General features: G+C 44.7%; 3 protein-coding genes across 3 annotated transcripts in view; 1 reads left to right on the plus strand and 2 right to left on the minus strand.

Moving 5' to 3' along the window:
* Positions 1–7540, minus strand: part of gab1 (GRB2-associated binding protein 1) — a 28850-nt gene extending 21310 nt beyond the window's left edge. The window contains 1 exon segment of the mRNA XM_068750850.1: positions 7469–7540. Within this exon segment, the coding sequence (XP_068606951.1) occupies positions 7469–7540 (72 nt within the window).
* Positions 7541–10117: 2577 nt separating this feature from the next.
* usp38 (ubiquitin specific peptidase 38) lies at positions 10118–15761 on the minus strand. Its single transcript, XM_068750756.1, has 10 exons — positions 15080–15761; positions 14827–14962; positions 14609–14738; positions 14381–14482; positions 13811–13969; positions 13538–13731; positions 13343–13436; positions 13134–13240; positions 11673–13002; positions 10118–11399 (listed from the first exon to the last, which is right to left on the minus strand). The coding sequence occupies exons 1-10, from the start codon at positions 15759–15761 to the stop codon at positions 11226–11228; spliced, it is 3108 nt and encodes a 1035-aa protein (XP_068606857.1). The 3' UTR covers positions 10118–11225.
* Positions 15762–17120: 1359 nt separating this feature from the next.
* LOC137906477 (SWI/SNF-related matrix-associated actin-dependent regulator of chromatin subfamily A member 5) lies at positions 17121–24089 on the plus strand. The gene is made up of 24 exons (XM_068750747.1): positions 17121–17192; positions 18071–18199; positions 18292–18458; positions 18538–18638; positions 18731–18831; positions 18928–19107; positions 19346–19501; positions 19597–19728; positions 19863–19931; positions 20024–20133; positions 20236–20462; positions 20630–20751; positions 20853–21005; positions 21123–21255; positions 21339–21487; positions 21565–21687; positions 21761–21868; positions 21968–22081; positions 22163–22285; positions 22386–22518; positions 22608–22726; positions 22917–23129; positions 23219–23329; positions 23593–24089. The coding sequence occupies exons 1-24, from the start codon at positions 17121–17123 to the stop codon at positions 23656–23658; spliced, it is 3111 nt and encodes a 1036-aa protein (XP_068606848.1). The 3' UTR covers positions 23659–24089.
* Positions 24090–24184: the final 95 nt, after the last annotated feature.

Genomic DNA, 24184 nt, shown 5'->3' on the forward strand with positions numbered 1-24184 from the left:
AGCAAGCAGGCCCGTGCCTATTCACAACCTTGCAAGAAGCGCATGTCAAACGCGCACACATCTTAGTCATCTGAGTAAACTAAACGGAGACATGCACTCTAGTGTAACGCACTCCTGTGGCAGCGAGGGTGTTTCTCATTACGGCGAGAAAGCAACACATAACCACGACATGGTGTTTAACCGCAACCCGTAAAAGTATCCGTGGGCAGGTGTGTGGACACACGGCGTACGTGTTTATGGAAAAAAGTGGCTTGCTTTTTGAGACGGAGATTGTTTGAGTGTGTTTTATTTTTCCCTTTTGATTGATTTCAAATCAATGAAAACAAACATTTGAGATGGATAATAGGTGCCTTGTTAATACTGTTGGTCCATTCCCTCTCTGCATACCTAACCCGAGTCATTATCCATGCAGCAAACAGAAGCAGTCTAATCCAATCCAGTCCAATGAAAATGATTCCAAACCACATTTAGCTGCCGGGGAGAGGCTGCCTTCGACGTGATCTAATTAGTCCCCCTCTTGTTCGAGTCCATCCACAAGGAAATGGCTTGAGATGCGCTACACAGATTAGGAAATGGGCTCTGGTACACTCGCCTCTGTTGCCAGTGGTGTTGCATTAAAATAAAAATAGAAAGTATTGCAGGATTAAGGAGCAAAAAAAGCAAAAACAGCTGGTTTCCTTCAGACAATGAAGTAAAAATAAAAATAAAAAAAGAGCTCAAATCTCTGGAGTCGGGGCCTTCGTGTGAGCCGGTGTCGCTGCGAATGATTTTTGATCAACTGTCTTTCTCAGCTGTGAAACACTTATTCTTAGCACATGCATTAACCCCGTGAGGTGTCCTGTTCTACGAGCCGAGTCGTCGAGCATGCCGGGACTCGTCAAGCGAAAGGCGCACCTGCTTTTTTTTCCAGCCAGTGGCCTGAAACTGTTGCACACCTCCGCTCTCTGTTGTCAAATTCAGATGATACTGCTGCACTTTCAGTGGAAAGGGAATCGACGCGGCGTTGGCACATACCTCCGAGGCCGTGCGTGGCGTGCGTGTTAATGTGATTCCCATCCAGTGATTCACATCGAGCGAGGAATGTTTGGAATCCCTCTTCCACGTCGGTTTTTAGCCACCAATACCAACAGCAAAGATAACAGTGCTAAATATTTTTCCAGCCCGACCATTACAAAAAGCTGACAAAAAAAAAGAAATATGGCTCCTTTATAAAATCAATGAACCTCTTCGCTGAAGATGATTCCCAGTCTCGGCGTACTTTAACATCATTGTGCATGTGATGGCTGCCCACTCAGTCTCAGCCATCACAGTTAAAGCCATATTACAGATAAGACCGTCTCCTCTGACTTAAGGACTTGCTTCTCTCAAAACTAAAAGCTGATCACATTCTCATAACTTCTTCTTGTTTGGTCTTTTCGGCTTCCAAATTTCTCACGTTGTGCAGAAGGCCAAAAGCTCCACGCTCCGCTTGTCCACAGCCTTGACATCTTTAGCGACGGCCTTCTGCTCTTTGATTACCTGCCCTCTCTCCGGCTGTTTTCCGTCTATCTGCTTTCGCTCCCTCCTGCAAATCCAAGCACTTGCAGAGAGTCACATGCACTTGTCAAAGCTGCGTCACTAAAATTCAACACATTCCTTTGGCATGGCAGACTGGGTTCACATGATCGCGTTGTTCCTTGGCCGCTGACGTGAGGAAACAATTGCCCTTTCAGCCCCTGTTGCCCAGTATAGTAAAATAGTGCGGTCCAGCCAGATGTGTATGTAACAGTTCAAGAAAGAAAAGGCAGCAGAACAGAGACCGTAGCGTGGAACATTACACAAGCATCAAGTTCTGTTCAAGCATTTAACACAGAAGCACATTTTTTTATGTGCAACTTTTATTATAAAGCTAAAATATACACACACACACACAAACACTTTTCCATTTACCAACCTGGCCTATGTTTTTCATAATAACTACAGAGTGATATTTCATGTCAAGTAATAAAAAACAACGACAAACCTCGAACTCTGCATGGATTTCAAAGTTAAAAGTCGGTTACCCAAAAGCCATGGGGTTAAAGCGGAGAAACGAGTCGAGGTATTCCACAGATATTTAAGACAGCTCTGCAATAAGAGTAAAAAGGAGAGGGTCACGGGAATTTCACAGAAAAACTAAGAAAGTAGGTGGACGAGGGGAGGAGATCCTCCAGCCTCCCACCTCCCGATGAAGCTGGAAACAAATGCTCTCAGAGCAGGACTCTGCTGCATCCCTACGGGGGTGTGTGCGTGAACACGTGTGCGCGTTTAACCATGTCCTCTGGCATCGGTCCAGGCCAAAGATATCAGGCAGCACCAGTAACTGTAATGCAATCACGGAGGCGGCCACAGCAGGACCAGTGGTGAATAAAAACGTAAAATAGAGCCATCCATCTCTCTCTGTCCATTCCTAAATCTTCTGAGGATTCCTACTAGAAAGAAAACAAACACTCATTAACGATAAATCAAACGGTTTAAACCCAAATGAGAAGGGTTCTTAATTGTGATTGGCTCGAGGCAGCATCTGTTTTATTGACGGCCCGTCTGAGTCGCAGCAACTTGGAAAATTACACAGGTCGGTAGCAACATTTCGCATCTAGTCTCCAGGCTGACACAACACCCCCCCCCCCCCCCTCTATCTGTAGGTCCTCAAGGACAAACAGGCGCACATATTGATGTGTACACAGCACACAACACACGCAGCAATGGAGGACGGGCAAAAACTACCATGACAGCAGTGAGCTATATTAAGATGCTGCAGACACGGCGGCTAGGGTCAGATCACACGGCACCACATAGCTAAAGCGCCAACAGTGTGTGTGTGTGTGTGTGTGTGTAATAACAGGTGAACCTTTGGATCTCTATGCAAACAGATACAGTTGCAAATACCTTCAGCAGCTGCCCTCAGAGCCAATCAGTCTGATCACCCAACATTTGGAAATCCTAAGATTCTCTCAAGGCCTATATAAAAAAAAGTTCCCAAATACTGTACCAACCTATGGGAACATCCAATCAAACATTCCATCTGGGCTTCCAGTTACTACTTTCATATGTCTTGTCATTTGTAGATATTTCCACATCTAAGAGGGAAGTGGGGATGTTTGTGAAAGACCCGGGTCACGAGACTCTGGCTGCTTCTCTTTGTCAGAATAACTGAGCATCTCGAAGCCCTGGGTCAAGGATACACTGAACGCATCAAATAAAGAGGGCACCATCCAACACAGCTATCCACATGTGAACATTAACCAACGACCGACCGGTAAGCGCACCTCAATACACGGTTCAGAGGCGTGTGCAGGCTTCTATCGTCACTGCTGCCGCGTCAAAAGGGCTCGACGTAAAAGAAAAGTGGAACCATAACGCTGTCAAAACGTATCTCAGAGTACACCTTTATTTATCTGATCACAGACAGAACATCTTGTGTGTCAGGATGTGTAAACCTGGAAAAAAACACAGTGTGTGTGTGACATGCCACATGACTCGGAACTCCGTTGTTTTCGTCATCCGTTAGTACGAGAGCAATGAGGCAACAATAAAGGTAATATTTTGCAAATAAAAAGAAAAGCAATGGCAGAATGGATAGATAAAGAAAAGGGAGGAAAGAGCAAATGACCCCCTCCTCCTCTTTCTTCGCCCGCCATCTGGTAGCCATCAGAGCCTTCGCACAGGAAGAGGCGGCCGTGCCTTGCCGGGGCGCCAGGGAGAGGCTTTTCTTCCTTTCCCAGCGCTTCAGAATGGTCGGGTCCATCGAGTTGGGTCGCAGTGCGACCCAGCCCGTCGTAGCCTGAGCAGGCCCGGGCGCTCTCACACCCCACCAGACCAGCAAAGAGGAGCAACCTTACATTCCTGCTGGCCCGGCCTGCCAAGAAGCACTGGGAACAGAAACGGAGAGAACAGAGAGCTGCTCTCACTGGAGACGGCATAATGGTGCTGCTCTCGAGAAGCGCTCTGGGTTCTCATGCTGCTCGCTTTCTGGTCTATCAAAACACTCGGCTTTTAAATCGGATACAGCCTTTCTGTCGGGTTAGTACATTTCGCGGTTCCTGGTTCTATGTCCAGAACCGACTCCAGCTCCACTCTGGAAGTACAAAGTCATTAGCCAACCAGCTAAAGCACGATATGAGGTAAAGCAACTATGTTATATCCATGTCATATCAGAATGATCACAATCAATCAGAACTAAATTGGGTTGCATTTGAAGGCTTGAACAATTAGCCTTCAGGAATACCTGAGACATTTCTGTCATCGGCAAATGTAAGAATAGCTTCACTTTATAACTGCTCTCACTCTGCACAAAGAACACACACACACACGCACACACACACAAGAATCATATTCCAACAGAGAACACAACCCATAACCTATTTGCACGTCTTAAACAGGAAAACCAAGTCTGCATGAGAAGCAGTTCCACGGTCGCGCCGTGAGCTGCGGATTGGACTTGGCACCCGGGGCGGCGGAGCAGCACCAGGCCAGGACCCACATCTGTTTACAAAACGCTGTCAGCCTTGACCCGAAAATTCAATCCAACAAACCTCAGCGCTCTGCTCGAGCAACACATGCAGTTTAACCAAAGCACGGAGCGTCGTACCTGCAACAGATTGGGAGGGCATTCTGAATGAATCGTATTCACCGAGTATTCCTTACGCAAAAATAACTATCAATCATGTGATCGCAGCTTTCTGAACAATTTCAACGCGATGGACAATTCCTGCACCTTATAGCAGACATCGTATTTATTTCCCACTTGCCCATGGACATATTTGACCTGCCCCAGACAAAGGGCAAGTGTTGAAGTCGAGCCCTGCTCAGTGCGCAAACCTCCCGGCTCGGTTGTCGTTATCTCCAAGATAGTAAATACAACACATCAGGCTACAGAATCCGGATTGGCTAAACCAGTCCGTTATCCCGGCAGGATCGGAACCCGATTGTACTCGGTGGAATCTGCTTGCTTGCCTTATTACCAGTGGGTGGATCCTGTGGCTGTTTGTAATTCCTGTAAACCAAAATTGTTTAAACAGCTTTTCCTGATAAACACACATAAAGATTGTAACCATGGGAACAAGAGCGCAGTCCCGACGCTCGTGTTCATTTAAATCTTATCTCATTTATTTGACACGGCGAGACGGGGCCGGTATCTACCATGTGTCGTATAAATGACGCGCTGCCGACGTCCACACGCCTTTACTCATTCTGGCATTTGTGATGGATTTTCTTTTGCCATGCAATGACAGAGCAGCAGCTTCAGTCGTAAAAGATTTAAACTGATGAAAATGAGCACTTTGTTCAAAGTGTTACGGAACAAAATGTCTGTGAGTCTCTAGAGCAACACTTTCAAACCGTCCGTCGCGTGTGTGGCTACGACACGACTGATGCTTTTGAGACGATGACAACAGTCTTTGTCTGTGACCAAAGAGGGCGGGTAAGGATAACTATCGTAGGAGCAAACGTATTAATATTTAATGGTTATTTGTTTGTAATGGACATTAAATAATTAATGGCATATGCGATGGCAGATCAGTAGTCTGCTCGCTCCAAACGAGAAGCTGCGTTGCTGAGGCAGTGAGGACACGATCCAGTAAATGTTCTTTGTTAGCCTAAGAGGCTATGTTCTCGGAGAAAGGCCTTCAGGGTTCAACATTTTCCTTCCCTCCAGTCGACTCGGGAGCTTCGGCTCAAGCACGGAGGCTAAAGATTGGATTGAGTGCAAAGCATGTCTTTGTTTCACAAGTAAAACATCCCACTAAACAACGGTCATCACGAGGAAACAGCAAAGATCTCCAATCATGGTTCGGCCTTCCACCTCGCAGCGATGCAGAAACGATCGCCCGCTGAAAAGGCCCGGCTTCTCCCGAAGCCTTCAAACACAAGGTCGGTCACGCCATAAGTCAGCGAGGAAGCCTACGCCATGATTGTTTCTCATTCTACACACCGTTTGCAAACTCCGCTTTCACCAGAAAAAAACTAAAGATTTGTAGCGATGATGTCAAGGAGTTCAACTCTGTGGTCGGCGTCGCGCGATTATTGCGTCTCCCCGTTTACTGCCACACAAGGCCGGTGGCCATGAGCCGTGTGGATAACCCACAACCTCAAGAGTTCCAACTAGTCGCCGTGTCATCCAAGAAGTGAAAAATCAAAAAGACTGAATTTACAGCCACAATATTTGTCCTTTCAGATCAGACCTAAAAAATCAAGCCACGAACTCTTGGCAGCCTAAAAATCACAATTCCTCATCGCCGGCTCCATCATTTCTAAGTTTGAAGCAAATCAGCTTCTGCTTATTTTGGCCGTTAGCTCAAGCAGCCGGAGGTGATTTCCCTGATGAACAACAGCGGAACAATTTGTTAGTCGACAAAAAAACACATGGCCGGCATTTTCACGGATTACAGAGCTTCATGGGGCTAAGCCTATTGAGCTTTCAGAGGCAGCCCCACCATGGTCTTGTAATTTGCTATTGTTGGAGTCCATTAAATAATACGCAAAATGTTTCAAAAATATATACTTGTGACATTGCACCTGCTTAGGAAGGCGGAAGATACAAAAAAAAAAAACACTTTTAATTAAATGCCAAATACAGCTCCTGTAAACATAGAAAACTATGAGCTGCATATATATCAGAAAAATATTTAACGTGCCTCCCAATTTCTGCATAACACCACTTCTCTCCTAAATAGAGAACAGTCCCTGATGCTGCATGAATGGAGATGTCTTGTGAGTGCCGACATTAAACACATTCCACCTAAAAGCAACGATTCAAACGTTAAAAAACAAATCATAAAACAACAACAACAGTGTGTTCATCGTTTGGATACATGCATGCAGCATGTGCAAAAAGCGTATAAAATAAATACCCGTCTATTCATCATGATGAAGCAATAATCACAACACTAATTTCACATCAGCAGCTTCATGCACGGGTTGAGCGCTGTGATGCAAACACGTCATTGTGCGCCCGTCTGCAAACAGTAGATTCTGCAGGATGTTTCCTCTCATATATGATGGTGGAACTTAAACATTTTTCCCCCCCAGAGGAAATCAACGCAGCCTTTATTGGGCGAAAACGTAATCCTCAGGAGGTAATAAATACCGTGAGAACAGATCGGTGTGCGGTGGCACAAAGCAGCCATTCAGGGGGGCTGTCTCACAAAAGACAGTCTCAGCTGTGTCCCAAAACAACAACAACGTGCCTTTGAACAAACAGATAGCCTCAAGTCAGTCTTACTTTAGGGGCCGCACGGCAAAAGGAGATCAGAGGCCACAAACACCTTTGAAGTTGGAAAGTGGGAGAAAAAAAAATAAAAACATGGCAAAACTTATGGGTAGAAAGGCGAGCACGATGAGGCCTACGCGCCTGTCACTGCGCCGGCCCGGGACAGAGCCGACACGTCGTTGCTTTAAAAACAAAAAAAGAGAGAAATACCGTCACGAATAGGATATAAAGCGCACTTACGTAACGTCTCAACTTCTTCTCGGGAGGCGACTTTCTGAGCCACCCTGAACACACCACGTCCCCGCCGCTCATGTCTGCTCCCTTCTTGCTCTCCCCGGAGTTCGAGCGGAGGTTTCTGCTGGGCTTCGTTTGTTTTTGGGAGTGTCTTCTCGTCCCTAAAGGAAGGAAGGAAGGAAGGAAAGCGGGGGGGGGGGGACGACGACACAAAGCTCAAACGGCGTACGGAAAGTTCAAAGGCAATAAAAAAAAAAACAATTAAACTGCGGAATATGTACCGTCCAGCCTCCTTCAAAAGTGGAATAAAAGCACAAGCGAAGCAGCTCTAGCGCCGCGCGGAACAGATTCCCCACGAGTTGTAGCCGCTTGAAGTTAATAAAAGGTGGCACCGCCTTTTGTACAAATATCAACAGCGGCCTGTGTATTCTCTCCAGAGTGGAACGCCGTGGTAGCACAAAAAAAAAAAAAACCAGACGCCAGCAACTAAAAGGCGCCAAGTTTCTGCTACAAATAGCGCTCCGCGCTAACTCCCGTCCGAGCGGAGCGCTCTCCCAGTTTGGTGAGACCCGACGCACAACGCCCCGCGGTGCGCCGGCGCATAGTGTTCGTTTTTGCGTGATTTAAAACAAGCTTCACCGTAAACAGTGGTTCCGCCGAGCATTCCTACCAGTTCGCTCCCATGGTTCCTTAATTATGATTGACAAGGCGGCTCCGTCTTTCCCTCAGCGAAGTTGAGAGGAAGTTCAGGTTCTGTACTTTCAAAATAAATGCCTGTTGTGTCCAGAACTCCAGTTGTTATTGGCCACAGTTGACCAGGAATTCCTTTAAATGTTATGCATAACGATAGAATAGTATATATAATTATTAGTATTAGTATAATAGTATATATAATATATAAATTTACATATTTTTTCCAGTCATAAATAATAATACATACAGATTATAGTGGTATTATGATCATAAGTATTCACACTATTAAATCTAAATCTGTCATTATGCAGGTAGACTGCCCCCCCTCCAGCCACTACTCCACACTACATATTTTTTGCCTGTGCATTTTTTTGCCTTATGAATTCTTGGTTTAAGAAAGGTAGATTATTTTGAAAGGTAGCGCCGGATGTTGGAGTCTCGTCGCATCTACTATAATAGTAGTTTAAAGGACGGAGTTGGAGCGGGGAGGCGGCGGCAATCAGGGAAACGGTGGAGCTTTTGCGATGGGATATGTAGTTCAGAAAGCGTTTGCTTTCCGGAGCACAAAACAATAACTGACTGAAGGGCGGTAGTACAGAGGAACGATGATGTAGCAGGGCGGAGTGCGCCTGGGAGTGAGAGCGAAAGGCCCCACGGTGTCGAGAAATGAATGGGAACCTGAACATCCTGGCAGACCTCTGCTTTTTATGGCATTTATATTTTCTGGTATAATTTTTGTTCAAAGGAATAATTTGAATTAGTTAGTTAATTTGTAAATATTTCTAAAATAAAAAGTAGAAAAATTCACCGTGCTATCAATTTATTTGAAATGTATTATGTAAACGTTAATGCGGCATATTATATGCCATACTGTCAGTGGTAAAATAAAAACGGTTCTAATTGTCCGTCTATTATTGATCGCCAATCCGCTGGTAAAGACATGTTTCAAGTGGATTGGAATCTCAGGAATCTTACTGGAATTCTATTGTGATGGTAAACCCCCCAACACACACACACACACACACACACACACACACCACCCTCAAGGGGGGGGTTAATGCTAGTCTATGATTAATGACTTCTCATTACACAGCCTCGTTAACTTTTTCAAAAGCCTTTGTATTGATGGGGTAAAAGGGAGCAATTAAACACTATAGACACAAAAGGCAAATTTTACTCAAGGATTTTTTTCCCACACTCCATGTATTTCAACTTTACAGTTTAAGTGTTACAACATGGAACAGCTAATGTACCATGTTCTTGATGCATTGGGTTTCTTAGAATCTGTGTGTCCGACAGTTTTCCTGAACGCTGTCCCTTGTAGAACTCATTCATAACCGCACTAGAGAACCAGACCAGGTCTCGTTTCCTCTAAGTGATACCAAATGAATACGGTCACGTACAGGACGGCATTTATGCAATAACACTTGTGCAAGTATTACTAATTCTCAACATGGCATGTAAGAATATATGTAATCATTACAAATAATTAACATTTCAACAATAGTGAGAATTAATGTGTAATGGTTTGGCTGATTAATAATTGAGAATCTACCAAACGCCCACTTGAAAGTTTTTTCTTTCCACGGCCATATTTTATGCCATTTTGCAATAAACGACACATTTCTGAGGTCACTTGTCTGTAATCAGGTAACGCAGAGTATGACGTCCCAGTTTCTCTTCTCTTTTTCAGCAATATTTTGCAATAAAGATTATTCCCTTTTGTTTTGACAAATTATACACTGTGCAGTTTTGTATTTTACAATAAAAGTGACTTGACTAAAAATAAAAATCACACATTGCTGAGTCTTCAAGTTTCCAGTACCAGTATTAAAAATTTTACAAGGTTCAACCATTTCATTGGTGAGAACATGCATTACATGCAGCTTCAATCCCATTGGTATCACTGCCTGCGTCGGAGATGTAGACGTGGAAATGTGTTTGAGGACAACAACACACTAATAACATCCGTTTGGTTTATTATCGCAAACATGAACTTAAGAAATCACTCACTGCTCCGTCTCGCCAAACTGAGAATTGAACTTTTATACAATTGAGCTAAATACAACAAATTATTATTTATTTTTATTGTATAAAGGTGAAGCTTTTGTGAATATAGATGAGGAGTATATCCTGACAACTTCCTCCTAAAAAATTGTATCAAATATCAAAAGGCACATTAATTCAATGATAAACAAATGTTCTCCCTGAATGATCAAATCAGAGGAATTAATTAAAATATGCCTTCACACAGTTAACTATTGCCAAATTTAAACAAGCGGGTTAACCATTCAGCTCCCTGTGGATCACCATAACAGTGGGAGAACAGTATTAAATACTCACCCCTTAATATGCCCTGCACAGAATTACATTTTTCACAAATAGATTTGTATTCCAATATTATTCAGAATGAAATTTGAAGTCATATTTACATTTATTGCATGGAATAGGAAACCAATAAAACACCAAAAAAAAGCACACATCAAAGACTCAGGCACCCTGAAAATGAGAAGAAAAGCTGCATGCAAGTCAGAACAGTAAACACAGCTCGACAGCCGTGTTCAGAGCTGTGACAAAACGAAAATCAAAGTCTGTCTCTTACAGGCGAATGCTTTCTTCCTTGCCATGCACTGCACATGCGTGGATTTGCATAAGTTTGTCTGTGTACATTTGTGTATGAGGTAACGTCAGATGACATGGATATGATCGAGGCTGAACCATTTGTCCACATTCAGCATGTATGAAAAGATTCAAGGGATTTGATTTGATTTCTAAAATAGCAAAGTGTATTGAATATTTCTTTCATCTAAAAAGGAGATTTCACCAAATTTGCTCATCAAATTTTCAGATTTGGAGGATTCGAGGGCAATCACAATCTCGGGCCAACTCAAAACAAAGATCTAAATAAATTAAAAACTCTTTCAGAATGAGTGAAATGGTGATGTGCAGGCTATGTAATCAAACCCTTGAGATTTTAACAGAACCAATCATCTCTATGCTCTCTTTCTAAGAATATATTCACTTCAGTATGACAGTATGAATGTTCAGGGCTCCCTTATTTTTTTCCCTTTCAGAAAACCAGTCTGCTGATGGTATTGAAGCCTCCTCCTCCTCCTCCTCCTCCTCCTCCACCAGATGGGCCACAGCTCCCCGGTGGGTTGTTGTCATCTGAACCGTTGGGCCTGAATGAGCAGGAGGATGAAGGTGCCTGCAGAGCCTGGGTCCGGGCGCTGAGCTCCTGTTCCTGTTGACAACGCGGTAGAACGAGAAAAGCTTCAAAGTGAGTTCCTTTAACGGACATATGCTGAAATGATGGCGTGTGAAAGAGCTATTTTAGAACAGTTCTGTCATTAAACATTAAAAGAGCGCCATCTAGAGGTGATTGTCTTTTTCTTTACTTTGTTCACACTGAGCTGGAACGTCAGCTTCACAGCACAGTTCAACGCAAAATCCCTCACTGTCCAGTCTCTTAGATACATGTAATAGATATATGCCTCCCCCCCACACACACACATACCTGTAAATACAGTTTGTTATCCTTGATAATAGCATCAAGGAGCTCTTTCTGCAGGGGAGGTTCAGCACTCAGTCTCATTCCATTTGCCATCGCCCCCCCATTTATTCTCTGTTCCGGCTCCTCCTGCTTCCTGTACATGAGCACATAGGCTGTGTCCTTGGGGAAGCGATTAGTAATGTTTTGGACTGAATGGAAAGACGAGAAAGTCACTCTGCTGTCGTTGAACAGCAGCCAATCCTTTGCCTCCTGGCTGCTATGAGGAAGTGAATCTCCCTGCTCAGAGAGAGCGGAGCAGGTGGAGGTGCTACACGCCGCCTGGCCATTTCCCAAATCTTCCTTGAGGGCAAAGTGATTGGCCGGATGCTGCGTCCCGTCTCTTCCATTAATGTTACGCCCGTAGGAGTAGTAGTGGCCGCTCTCAGATGACAGACCAGAATGCATCACCACGGAGCTGAGGACATAAACCACCGATTGAACCGACGTCTTTCCTCCTCTGTTAATCTGCTCTGGTCCATCGATCCTCTCTTCCTCCTCTTCCTCCTCCTCTTTCTGAGACGGCTTGAGCTTCTTGGCCAGGTTTTCACTGCTCTCGGGAGAATCCACTTGCAGGGGTGAAGAGGCAGAAGAGGAGCATTGCGTCGACATCAAAGGGGCATGCACAGGAAGCTTCATGAGTGGTGGGATGGTGATGTTTTCCAAAATCTTCCTCCGGATATGGCATTTGGCGTCATACGAGAACCGCAGGAGGGTGAGGATTAAGTATTCGGGTGCCGAAACGACTTTCATGGTCCTCTCGGCCCGCTGAAGGGAACTGCACTTCTCACAGAAATAGGCATTCTCTGCATCCAGTATCTCTGGAGCCAGGAAATAGTTCACCAGGTCAGGCACAGACAGCGGAGGCTCGCTTATCGACGACACGTAATGGATATTGCTAGCCATGGCTTTGTTCGAGCCCGGCTCCGGAACTTCACTGCCACCGTTGACGGATCCCTGACAGAGAACCTTGGTCTCCTCTGAGGGCCGCTCCGGTTGAGGGCTGCCCCGACAGGTGGCGGGAGGACAGAAAGCCAAAGAGAGGTCTGTAAACGGCTCCTCCTTCTCGGAGACGCAGTTACACTGCATACAGCGAATGCCTGTGATCAGATTCCCACCGAACATCGTTTCTATCAAAGTCCTGCTGTCGCTCCGAGGTTTGGTTTCTGATGGAGACAAAGACGATTCTCCCTCCTCCGGAGAACTTCTTGGGTCGTTGCTGCTTGTGTCAGCGGAGGAGCTCATCTTTGGCTTGGCTGATTCAAGGACCTGGAGCGTTTTCTCCTCCTCATGTAGCCTTGAGATCAGGAGACACAGATATTCAGAGTTAAAGGAGAAAATAAAGCAGAGTGTTGATTTTAATTAGAGCTATAGCTATGATAGCATAGCACAGAGTTCAAAAAGGGGACCAGTTCAGAGTGACTGTACCTGTCTAGAAGGAATCGGAGGTACTCTGAACAGTCCTGCTGGGAGCCCACGTTGAACCAGGAGGGCCGAGATGCTTCCAGGAAGTTTCTGGGAGCGTATGCCGCCCTCTGTCAGAAGCAGACATGCACAACATACACATCGCAATCAGCTGTTCACCATCAACAACGCCAGCAGTTACAGTAATATCTCGTTCGTAGGGCAACACCAACCTGAGTGTGTGCAAGGAAAGCAAAGAGCAGCTGGAGCCTTTTCATGAGTGTGTTGGAACCATTTAGAGGTAACGATAGAACGTGCCGTCTGAAACTAAAGAGAAACAACATTTCAACACATTTATGTCCTTTAGTAGTAGTACACAACTGTGTGTGTGTGTGTGTGTGTGTGTGTAAAGTAATGCCACAACTCACTCTGTGGCCATGAAGAGGGTCTGGATGATGCTGTTCATGAAGCAGGTGTTCCCCAGGTTCACCAGACCTGTCTTTCCTGTCTCTGATTTCCCAGTGTGCCTCAGCAGACCCGAGCCGACTGAGTTGGACTGGGACGTCCAGGCACTTTGATTCAACACCAACTTGATCTTCTCTTCTGCAGGTTTTGGGAGATCCTGAAAGTACAATTTCAAAGTATTCGATTAAAGTGCATTTTTTAAAGGGAGTCTTTTGATGTGTCCAACTCTCTTTTACCTTGATGGCCTCCAATATGTGGTCATAGAGGTCCGGGAAGCCCGAGTACTGGTACATCATGCAGTGCATGAGCTCAGTGAGCTGCAGCATGAAAACTTTACTGGTGGGGAGACCGTCTGTCCTCAAAGACTGGACTAGATGCACAACATGTGGAACAACCTAGAATAGTGAGGAACGAATACAAAAACAAAAATGTTGAGGATACTGCGACACTGATGGAACTCATGGCTTAATCGTTTACTATTATCTGCAGAACGGACAGCGAACGGGTCCAGTTAAACGTCAGGCACCCCCACAGAGGTCTCATTTAAAGGCCATTCTGGAGACTATTCATATTTTGAGATGCTAATTAAATCGGCCCAACTCAGACGCCATTGCTCAGCATTGAAGTGCTTTCACACATCATTAGTAAGAGAGCGATGCCGAGCCTGAGGTAGTGGGAAGAGAGGCCTACGCAGCTTTGAAGTAAATTAAGCCAGAAGAGAAGAAAATGAGAAAATCACTAAAGTGTCCATATGAGAGGGAAATGGGCTGTAAGGGGGGGGGGGGGGGGGGCAGGAGATCTCGTACCAAATGGAAGGCCTCAGGAGAGTGTTGGAAGCTCAGCAGCATGTGGGAGAGCACAGAGAGCGCCCCCTGCCGCACGATGGGGTACCACAGACGGCTGAATACCTGTATAGTAAAGGAGAAATCTAAATATCATTGACCAAAACTGAGGGGTGTAAATAAAGCTTACTGTTTCTATTTAGCAACTTGCTGTTATCCATAATACATTTAAAATGAGCTCTCACTACAAACCAGTTCAATTTTAAGCAGAGTGATGTCTATGAGGATAGTGAACTTCTGAACCGCAGCCAGTCCTTTGAGAAGAGCAATAACCCAGGTGTCAACATGCTGGGCCAGAGGCCAGGACAGCCAGTCAATCATTCTAGAGAGACGGAAAGAGATCATGGGGGTGTAAATGATGCAGACAGAATAAAATAGTGAAAAAAGCCCTTCATCTCAGGTGAGGTTACCTGCTGAGTGCTTTAGTCATGCTTGCGTCTTTGACATTTTGGTCGGTGGTGAGACTCTTGATGAGCACTGTGATCATCTGGACGGGGATGTGCTGAACAAGACTGGCCAGAGCAATGGACGGATCGAAAGACGGGTCTGCAAGAATAAATCAGCTGTCTGGGTGACGATAACTAAGGATACATAATCACATAAACCCAAGCTTTTGTTTTTACAACATAAGCTGCTTTCGCTCAAGAAAGTATGGAATCTCACCTGTGGAGGAAATAATGGCAAATACTTCCTGCAGTGACGGAAGCAGGGTGGCAGGGTCAGCCATCCAGATGTTCTGCAGGAGCGTGCTCACCTTAGTGACCTGACCTACATACTCTCTCAGTTCCTCCTCTTGGCTGGCAAAGCAGTGGAAGTAACTTATGGTCCTCACCAGCTGCTGGCAGAACAAAACTCCCGACTTATCCCTCGGGATACACTGCACAAAGTCTGACAGCAACGTGTTCAAGCGGGCACACAGCGCGGGCTCTGGGCGCTCACACACCATCCTTAAAACCTCCACCTGGATCACACTGAAGATCTCCAGGATGGAGGGGCAGCTGATCAGCAAACGCAGCCCGCAGTGGATATAGTCTATGATGGCTGGGTCTTTGCGCTCCAGCTGGCCATACCCCTGCTGGAGAAGGCTGAGGACAAAGTCTTTATTTAAAAAACGCTCAAACTCCGGGCGGTGGTAGCGGGCATAGGCATCCAAAACTTGTAAGCCAATCTGCTTCTGGAAGGCATCTTCGCCAAGCAAGATGAGGCGAGTGGTGAGAGCAAACAGCAAGTGACACTGCTCTTCAGTCACCTCTTTGTCCGCTGCTTCCACTACCTTCTTCACAATGGCTCTCTTCACTGTAGCAGAGTGGTTGGAGCTCACGAGGCCCTCCAAAATCTTGTCCATGATGGCGATCTGTAGGAAATAATAGAGTTTCAGTCGCATACTGTAGATTTATCTCACTGATAAAATTTATGAGTGGGACAATTTTTTATTTAACATTATTGAAAGAGTTGTGTTTTTCGTAAATGGAAATGTCTAATTTCTTTTTACACATTCCTAAATCAATTCTAGCCAATACAAAAAAAGCCCCCACGTAAAAGGAAGTACTATTGCGGTATACACATGTAGTACTAGTACTTTACACCTGGTGATTGCCTCTTATCTCGCAGCGACAGAGTAGACCGCTAATTATGCCTGTTGTGTTGACATCGGTGGTTAGCTTGCTAATGCTAGCTGTAACATCATCTGTTTTCCCTATCCGTCTAGAGTTTGATAGTTTGCTCGATACCTCCAACTTGCTTTCACCAGCTCTCCCGTTTAATGGCAAAAACATACTCGAATAAAACGGGAAAAAAACAAAGCACTCAGAAGGCCTGGCATTCGCTGAATAACGTCAAGCTTCACTGGCTCAGGGAACATACAGACATGTAATAGCGCGATATGGAAGTTTTACGAGCTGCACTTACCCAGATAAAGCATGTCAATTATATCCGACTAAAATTGCGTCGATTTTAGGTAGTATTAAACCCTTTCTGACCAAAAAACTGCTTTATTTGGTTTATCGGATAGCTCAAAACCAGCTGATTAACGCTGCGCTGACGTCATTACTGCAGACAGGAATACTGGGAGGACCCTTGATGTGAAGCATTTTTCGTCTAACTATTGCCTGGTCCGCAGTTCCTTAATTCTGACAAATAAAATCAATGGATGGCCTTCGAAAATCTTTCTTAACACTAATACATATATATATATACAATATAAACAAACTTTTATATAACTTATATGATGTACATTTTATTTTACCACATTTGTTTCAGGCGCTATGAAAGCTGTGCAAAACAAAATAGATCTATTCCTATCCATCAAAAATGTGCATTGAGAGAATGTTCCCAGAACACATTTTTACTAAAATAAATACAGATTAATATAAATAAACAAAGTTGTTGTTTTAGACCAGTTCTGTGTTGTTGTTTTTTTTATCAATGAATGAATATCGTAATCGTACTGCTAACCCATGTCAAAAAAATACAAACACCATGAAGGAAGCAAAATCAACTCTCGCGATATATCACTTGTGAACGCGAGAGGGCCCGAGAACAATCTTCCTAGCGCGAACGTGTTCCTGTGACGAACCGGTGCGTCTTACTTTCATTATAAACAGTATCGTCGTCGTTTTTAGCGACAAAGTTCGGAGGATCTCAAACGGCGGTATCACACAAGTAACGGACAATAGATCTGAATCGGAGAAAGAAGTCGATAAACATGTCCGAAATCTTAAACTGCGTGGAACAGCGGGAAGAACAAACTGAACTTAAAGAAGCCGGACGAGTGGAGGTACGATATTTTGAACCGAGTATTGTCTCCTGTCGGCAGCGCGTCCATCGCTCATAGATATACTTTGAGTCCGTTTACGTGAAATTCTCACCCGTTACCTGACTGTGCTTGTCCCCAGAACAACGTTGTGGTTAACCACTACTTTGTTATTATTAAAGCTAGCTCTCAAACAAGGCGTTTTAGCTAGTTAGCTGCTTACGGCGCAGCTATCGCTAGCTCCAGGTCCCGCTCCCGACTGATGCTAATGTTACAAGCAAGGCCAGCCTGTCTGGTTAGCGCCTTGACTATTAGCTTCTACCCATCATGCGCACACATCGATTCTCACATCAAAAGCCCCACCGAGCCTTTTTTTTTTGTGTTCTCTCGGGGCAAGACCTATTCAGCGACGTGCTTCTCGGGCTTTCTGAAAGTAGACAGTGTAAAACAATAAGACGGAACTCGGGTGGCCTCTCCCATCCGCGTCTTTGTTTTCCCCGAGCGCAGCTCGGCGGAGAACGATAGCGTAGCGCTGCTTGCCTTTGCGTCTCCACTGCACGCTTCTATTGCATTTTGATCAGAAGCCTAAAATGATGAGGGTTTCCGTGATTGTTTTAACACAACAGCTTCGGGATGATGATGAACAGGCTCTACATATATAGAGAAGCATACAGTTTATGCTGATGTCATTAAACTGCTACAAATTGGGAACAAAAATGCATTTAATATAAAATAAATTGCCAAAGGGAATTAAACTTGGTGTATTTTCTCCTACCCTTCTTTGGTATACACAGAACATCCTACAACAGAATTGTGTTTATTATTATTTTTTAATTGTATGCTGTTTGTATACAAATCACAGTATGGCTACTAAACGAGACATTTTCATCATTCCTGCTTAGGAAAAGTCTGATTTCTCCGATGCTGGAAAAGAGTCATCTTCAGATGCGGGGCCCGATGGCCAAGATGCATCCTCCTCTTCATCCTCATCTAAAACTAAAGTTTCAACTCCGGGGTATGAGGAGAAAGTGGTACGGAAACCTTTTTCTTATATTTTTGGACTACATGGCTCTTAACTACCTGTTTGGATAAATATATTGATCCAAGATTCTATTATTTGTAGCAAACAGATCGGACCAACAGATTTGAGTACCTGCTGAAGCAAACCGAGTTGTTTGCTCATTTCATCCAACCAGCTGCACAGAAGACCCCCACCTCTCCTCTAAAGATGAAACCTGGACGCCCTCGCATTAAGAAAGATGAGAAACAGAACCTGCTGTCTGTTGGAGAGTGGGTAACATCCATGCAGCACAGATTCGTTTCATTTCATTACTCCCAATGAGATTGTTTTCTTTTCTCTGTCGGGCAGCAATCGGCACCGCCGCACGGAGCAAGAGGAGGATGAGGAGCTGCTGAACGAGAGCACCAAAACAACTAATGTGTGCACTCGTTTTGACGATTCTCCCTCCTGTAAGCACTGACCTGTGTTTATTGAAGCTTAAGAGGAAGGCACGTACATAACACGATGAGGTGATGGTAATTATTATTATGTTTTTATCTAGATGTCAAAGCAGGAAAGATGAGAGACTATCAGGTCCGAGGTCTGAACTGGCTCATCTCTTTGTATGAGAACGGCATCAATGGCATCCTCGCTGATGAAATGGTCGGTGCTTCCTCGGTCAAACCTGTTCTTTTTATATTTATTTTTTATTTTTCTAATCTTGCACATGTTATGTCCTGCTCCGTCTTATCACTACAGGGTTTGGGGAAGACTCTGCAGACTATTTCTCTACTGGGTTACATGAAGCACTACAGAAACATCCCTGGTCCTCATATGGTGCTTGTGCCCAAGTCCACCCTCTACAACTGGATGAATGAGTTCAAGCGATGGGTGCCTTCTCTCCGTGCAGTCTGCCTGATAGGAGACAGAGAAGAAAGGGTGGGCTCAGTTCTGCGGCCGTAACGGGCTTTTATTTTTTGCATGTCGTTACATTAACCTCAGTTTCGCTCGTCTCTGTTTGATTAATATTCAAATTCTGAAGCATAGCAAAAACAATGAGGGTACACTGTAGAAGACTGCAGCTCATTTTAGCATCTCGTTAATTTTTTTTGTTCCCTGTAAAATCAAATTACTCTCCGGTCCATTAATGAGATTTGCATGTTTCTTTTGATGCTAGACTGCGCTGATCAGAGATGTGTTGCTGCCTGGCGAATGGGATGTGTGCGTCACGTCCTACGAGATTCTCATTATTGAAAAGGCAGTGTTCAAGAAGTTCAACTGGAGATACCTGGTCATTGACGAAGCCCACAGGATCAAGAATGAGAAATCAAAGGTCAGACAGCCTCTGGAGAGAAAGAGATATTTAACACCTTTTAGACTGACTTGGCAATTTACAACTCGGACCAAAACATGTCTTATTTCCGTCAGCTGTCAGAAATCGTGCGAGAATTTAAGACCACCAATCGTTTGTTGCTGACTGGAACCCCCCTTCAAAACAACCTCCATGAGCTGTGGGCGCTGCTCAACTTCCTGTTGCCCGACGTCTTCAACTCGGCAGAGGTAAGATGAGAAATATCAACTCAGAATATCTCCAAAAAGTCAACTCCCTTCCCTTCCTCACCGATATGACTGTTGTGTTTTATGTAGAAGAAAAGCCTTCTGTATTCCCGCACGAATGACTTTTCTTTTCTCAGGACTTTGATTCCTGGTTTGACACAAACAACTGCCTGGGTGATCAGGAGTTGGTTGAACGTCTTCACACTGTTAGTATTGAAGCGTCCCTCTAAATCTCTGCATTATATATCATGTTTGAGGGAGAAGCAACCTTTTTGAGCTACGATATTTTTCTCCGCAGGTCCTGCGTCCTTTCTTGCTACGTCGTATAAAAGCTGATGTGGAGAAGACCTTGCTTCCAAAGAAAGAAATCAAGATGTATGTGGGCTTGAGTAAGATGCAGCGGGAGTGGTAAGCCTCTTTTTTTGTATCTGCACAGCTTAATATAACCTGAATATTGATGCTAAATTGTCACACACTATTACTACTGACACCCGTTTTGCCACCCACCAGGTACACAAAGATTCTGATGAAGGACATTGACATCCTGAACTCAGCGGGCAAGATGGACAAGATGCGTCTTCTGAACGTTCTCATGCAGCTCAGGAAATGCTGCAACCACCCATACCTGTTTGACGGAGCTGAGCCGGGCCCCCCCTATACGACTGACCTCCACCTGGCTGTCAACAGTGGCAAAATGGTGGTGCTCGACAAGCTGCTGCCCAAGATGAAGGACCAGGGTGTGTAGATGACCACCTAGATGGCGTATTGTAGTGAAGATACCGGCAAAGAAACTGATTTAGCATGTATAATTAATGGGAGAAATATTATCCGTGAAAGTAGGGGTTTTATTTATATTCCTTTAACTGATTCCACACCCCCACACCCCCCTCCCTGTTCCTTCCAGGTTCTCGCGTGCTCATCTTCAGCCAGATGACCAGGGTGCTGGATATTTTGGAGGACTACTGCATGTGGAGGAACTATGCTTACTGTCGCTTGGACGGCCAGACCCCACACGAGGAAAGACAGGTGTGGCTCTCGCGTCCTGAGGAGGGGATGTAGATCCACGAATTAAATCCGTCTTGGGTTTGGCTGAAGGAATTTTCTTTGATGTTTGTGTGTTTTTGCAGATCTCTATCAACGCTTACAATGAGCCCAACAGCAGCAAGTTTATCTTCATGCTGAGCACCAGAGCCGGAGGGCTCGGCATCAACTTGGCCACAGCGGATGTGGTCATCCTGTATGATTCAGACTGGAACCCTCAAGTCGACCTTCAAGCCATGGTCAGTGCGTGAAGCGCTGCCCTGCGCTCTCATTCTGCAGCTGCAGCATCGACGCTGTTCCATTTCACCTTAGCAGCATTTACATTTTTTTTATTTTAAACATGATTTTAATTTCAGGACCGAGCTCACAGGATCGGCCAGCAGAAACAAGTACGCGTCTTCCGTTTCATCACTGAAAACACCGTGGAGGAGCGGATCGTAGAGAGAGCCGAGATGAAACTGCGCCTGGACTCCATTGTCATCCAGCAAGGTAACATTTCAGAGTGTGTGTTAACAAAAAGCCAATGGGTGATTTGAGTGGACCACAAAGCCATTTTTTTTTTTGCTCAACAGGGAGACTTGTGGATCCAAGTGCAAACAAGCTGGGCAAAGATGAAATGCTGTCCATCATCCGCCACGGCGCCACGCACGTGTTTGCCTCCAAAGAGAGCGAGATCACCGACGATGATATTAATGCCATCCTGGAAAGAGGGGAAAGGAAGGTGAGTCGGGGACGGGGACGTATGGAAGTAAATTGTCTGGAATTCCCTAAAATGAACACTGATCCTTTCATATTCAGACAATGGAAATGAAGGAGAAGATGTCGTCGCTGGGCGAAAGCTCGTTGAGAAACTTCACCATGGACACGGAGAACAGCAGCGTTTACACGTTTGAAGGGGAAGATTACAGGGAGAAGAAAAAGGTACAAAGATTCAAACTTTAATCATCCTTTTCCCCCAAAAGGCATTGGCTGTAAATCCCGTTGCTTCCTTCAGGTCATTACCAACTGGATCGAGCCCCCCAAGAGAGAAAGGAAAGCCAACTACGCTGTGGATGCTTACTTCAGAGAGGCTCTACGAGTCAGTGAGCCCAAAGCACCCAAGGTATGATCGGGATCTCAGGAATCATTCAGAGAGCACGAGGTAATGCAAGACACGATGCTGGGCGCCATATTATCCTGCTCATGCACTTGTTTTTTTCAGGCTCCTCGTCCTCCCAAGCAGCCAAATGTCCAGGACTTCCAGTTCTTTCCTCCACGTCTATTTGAGCTTCTTGAAAAGGAAATTCTGTTTTACAGAAAGACCATTGGTTACAAGGTATAAAAAATATTTATATTCAAAGAGAAATAGATTATGTCTTGGTCAGCATATTTTAGAAATGTTTGTGGCCGTGCCCAGGTTCCCCGCAATCCCGACATGCCGAATTCGGCCCAGATCCAGAAAGAAGAGCAAGCTAAGATTGATGAAGCCGAGGCCCTCACGGAGGAGGAACTGGAGGAGAAGGAAAACCTTCTGCAACAGGTACTGGTGATGCTCGCTGAAGACAGCGGGGGGTGGGGGGTGGAATTGGGTTCCAAACCCAGATGGTGCATGTATTTAATCAGCTTTAACTCCATTACAGGGATTTACTATCTGGAACAAACGTGACTTCAACCAGTTCATCAAAGCCAACGAGAAGTGGGGAAGAGATGATATCGAGAACATCGCCAGAGAGGTTGAGGGGAAAACTCCAGAGGAAGTCATGGAATATTCTGGTATGGATTGCTTTTTTTTGTCCTCTATTCCACAGAGGAATAAAAACTGTTAATGGATTGATATGTGTGCTTGTCCCCCCCCCCTCCAGCTGTATTCTGGGAGCGTTGTAATGAGCTGCAGGATATCGAGAAGATCATGGCCCAGATAGAGAGAGGGGAGGCCAGAATCCAGAGGAGGATCAGCATTAAGAAAGCACTGGACTCAAAGGTAGTCGAGGGGCAGCCGCAGGGCCACTCATGATTTAGCGACCCGATTAGCTTTACCTCACTTAGCCTCGCTTAGCCTTGTGTAAAACAATTCAATTCTTAATCTTCCTCTGACCCTTTTATTGGCTTGTTCACCATCCTTTTAGCTGCCCTGATTAATATTCACTAAATCCGTTTCACGTCTCACCCAGATCGGTCGCTACAAGGCTCCCTTCCATCAGCTCCGTATCTCCTATGGCACCAACAAGGGCAAGAACTACACGGAGGAGGAGGACCGCTTCCTCATCTGCATGCTTCACAAGCTGGGCTTCGACAAGGAGAGCGTGTACGACGAGCTGCGCCAGTGCATCCGCAACTCTCCCCAGTTCCGCTTCGACTGGTTCCTCAAGTCCAGGACCGCCATGGTACTTTTTCTTAATTGTTTCCTTTTATCTTTGTGCTTTCTCTTTTTAAAATGCAGTGTAGGAATTCAACTAATGTTTGTTGTGCGTAGGAGCTCCAGAGGAGATGCAACACCCTCATCACATTGATAGAGAGAGAGAACATGGAGCTGGAGGAAAGGGAAAAGGCAGAGAAGAAGAAACGTGGCCCAAAGACTGCATCGGTAAATCTATCTCTTTAATAAAGCCAAAACAATCATGTCTAACCTTGTGTATTTTTTTCTTTACTAGTGTAAAACTATGCAGTTTTTTTGTATCTACGTATTTGCATTACGAGATAATACCTTAAACATGATTAAATATTGTGTTTCTCTGGATTTTCATTTATTATTATACATGTATTCATTCTGGATTTGAACGTGTGTCATGCTTTTCCTAATAATGTCCTTTTATTTATTATTATTATTATTATTATTATTATTCCCAGGCCCAGAAGCGGAAGTCTGAGGGAACCCCAGACGGTCGAGGACGCAGGAAAAAGCTCAAGTTGTGAAGATGTTTGCGGCTCGAATCTCCAAGAACAGTATCTGATTTTTGAGAGCGGCAGCCAGCTCCAGCATCGTTAGTCCTAGTGTCGGTGTTTGTTTGACAGGCTGTGGTCGCATACTGTGTGTACTGTGTGTACTGTGTGATCTCGTGTTTAGGTATTAGGAAGAGCTCCTTTTACAAGCCTGCCTTGTCGTCGCTGACCTAAACCGTGCAGCTGTGCTGGTTTAGTTTTTTTTTTGTTGTTGGCTAGTATTTTGTTATTTTACTCGTGCTAAACTAAAAATGTATTTATGCCTGTTTGATTGTACCACATTCCATTGCTTGAAAGAATATGTACCCTTTGTTTTTTTATTTTTAACAAAATGTTTTCTTGTATCTTCTTATGTGAAGTAGAAAATGTCTTTTTGAACATCACAAATAAACCCCCTTTATTAAAAACGTTGCTGATAAATAAGACACTATTTCAAAAAAGACACTTGTATTTGACGGTTGAAGTGGACAAACATAACAATCAGCCTAGCAGGAACCAG

The sequence above is a fragment of the Brachionichthys hirsutus genome, chromosome 17 (assembly GCF_040956055.1).
Source record: "Brachionichthys hirsutus isolate HB-005 chromosome 17, CSIRO-AGI_Bhir_v1, whole genome shotgun sequence".
NCBI lineage: Eukaryota > Metazoa > Chordata > Actinopteri > Lophiiformes > Brachionichthyidae > Brachionichthys > Brachionichthys hirsutus.